General features: G+C 37.8%; 1 protein-coding gene across 1 annotated transcript; it reads right to left on the bottom strand.

The window, feature by feature from the left end:
- Nucleotides 1-612: 612 nt before the first annotated feature.
- Nucleotides 613-1,806, bottom strand: LOC149561496 (GRAS family protein RAM1-like). Its single transcript, XM_089827846.1, has one exon. The coding sequence runs from the start codon at nt 1,804-1,806 to the stop codon at nt 613-615; it is 1,194 nt and encodes a 397-aa protein (XP_089683972.1).
- Nucleotides 1,807-2,125: the final 319 nt, after the last annotated feature.

The raw sequence follows: 2,125 nt of genomic DNA, 5'->3' as shown, positions 1-2,125 counted from the left end.
ACTATAATTTGAAATTTTTTGGTTCATTAATATATACAAAAAAATAGACGAAAATTTATCATAGTAACAATCAACAAATCTTTGGCATGCTTATTATATATGTAGGTGTGATTTCTAGTTTATATCACACTCAAAACAGTTCAATAATCTCTCCTTCATTTGATAGAAGCCTAGCACTTCCTTTTGATTAAGAATTTTTGTACGCACACTATTTCTTTTTTACAATTTAATTACTATTATATGTCACTCTAATATATTGAAAATTCTACAAATATAGTGCATGTACCTACAAGCTATTACTAATGAATAGAATAAAAAAGATAAATATTAGTTTGAATTATATATGATATCCATCATCTTTTTATGTTTACTAAGAGAAATATGAGAAACAGTCTAGATGTCAAACATGTAAGAAGTGTGACATAGTAAACCGTGCAAACTATTTTACAATCTTCTTTTTCAGATCTATCAACCTTTTAGTTCTAAGTAATGTCTGCTGACAAATAAAATATTCTCCATAGTTTTGACTATTGTATTTGAATTTGCTACGACAAAGTTGAATTTTTTCCCGTTTAAGACAGGTCCATTTATTTCACCACCATGAGAATTGATTCAGACAGCACTCCATGCAGAGACTGCAAATAATGGCGTTCCTTTCCACTTCATAATAAAGGCATGTCCATCGGCATCCAGAGTACAATGTTCTCTGCAAGCACATTCTTTTAATAACAGTTGAGCCTGGTACATAGCTCGAAAGCTGAAGCTCTGCTCAGCGAACCCTGCTTGTTTAAAGAAACACCTCCACAGATCAGTTCCAGCATGCCTAACAAACCTCTCCTTTCCATCATACACTATCATATTCCTTATGTGACTCCCAGGTAACAATTCCTCATGCTTCATCCTCCTAATATCACTTCTGTCCGTCATGATAACATCCAACATATCAAAATATGCCATGTAATACAAAAGTACCTCGCTGAATCTGTCCGCAAAAGATGGACAATTATGTTGCGCTTCTACTTCGACATTCACCATGATACTTGGCCTCAGTTTCTTAATAACCCTTAACAGATTTTCCAGAAGAGAAGGGTCGTATAACAGACTTTTCAGAACAAATGGAGCATGAACTGCCAATACCTCCCCAGATTCAACGGTGAAAAAGCCTTCTTTAATCTCCTCTACTCTCGCAATCTCCATCGTGTTGTACGAGAATGGAATCGCCAGAGATTCAGCGAGCTCATGAAGTCTTTCTCCGCTTTTCAAAAGCTGCTCGCCGTCCATCCCAGCTACTGTAATCCTGAGAAGCTGAAGCGCAGGGAAATCAGATGAAATGGATCTGTGTGCCAGATGCTCCATCAATACTGTCCAGTTCGAGCCAGTTCGCATCCCCAAATCAATCACATGAATTTTCTCGGCATTCCCCACGACATCAATGATTGCTTGCACGGACGTGAACTGCGCCACTCTGACATAGGGCAGAAGTTTGCTAGAGTAAGCAATGAGAGTGCAAAAGTCAGTAAAATTGGGGACTACTTTAGCTGTGCTATTTAAAGTTCTGAGGGTTTTGAGTTGGATTCTCTCCTGCAGGGCGGTGGAGATATAAAAGCCGAGCCTCTGTGTGGCATTCCCAGTCTGACATGACAATTGTTTGCATTTGGTCACCATTTCAGCAGCCTCGTCATATTTTTCTTCGCCAATCATATGTCCGGACTTGAGCAGAAGTTCAACCAATTCCGTCCCCTTGTCTTCCTCTTCATCAGAAAGAAACTTTTCATGGTCTCGCAAACGTCCAAAGCTGGCTTCCATGGCAATGTATCCTAAAAAGTATAGTACAAGGCTAGACTTCAATTACCAGACCACAATGTTAATGGTGTCCACTTCCCATCAAATAGAACCAGATATATATATATATTTCGCGTTTACTTTGATGTCGTAATATTCATCAAATGCAACGAGATATATTCAAATTTTGCGTTGTTCTTGACGTCGGAATCTCGCCGAATACAAGGAGATGTATACAAAACAAAATGGTAGACAAGAATGTTATTGAGGTCCTCGTATGTATAAATTTATCTTGATATCGTAATCTCATCAAATACAATGAGACACGTGAAAATTTTGCATT

This window comes from Cupressus sempervirens, chromosome 4 (genome assembly GCF_028749045.1).
Source record: "Cupressus sempervirens isolate cs-2001-9-10 chromosome 4, ASM2874904v1, whole genome shotgun sequence".
Lineage (NCBI taxonomy): Eukaryota > Viridiplantae > Streptophyta > Pinopsida > Cupressales > Cupressaceae > Cupressus > Cupressus sempervirens.
The sequence above is the reverse complement of the archived record's forward strand: the minus strand, read 5'-3'. Positions and strand labels throughout refer to the sequence as shown.

Excerpts from the sequence above, each read along its gene's own strand:
- LOC149561496 (XM_089827846.1), bottom strand. The coding sequence starts at position 1,806 with ATGGAAGCCAGCTTTGGACGTTTGCGAGACCATGAAAAGTTTCTTTCT.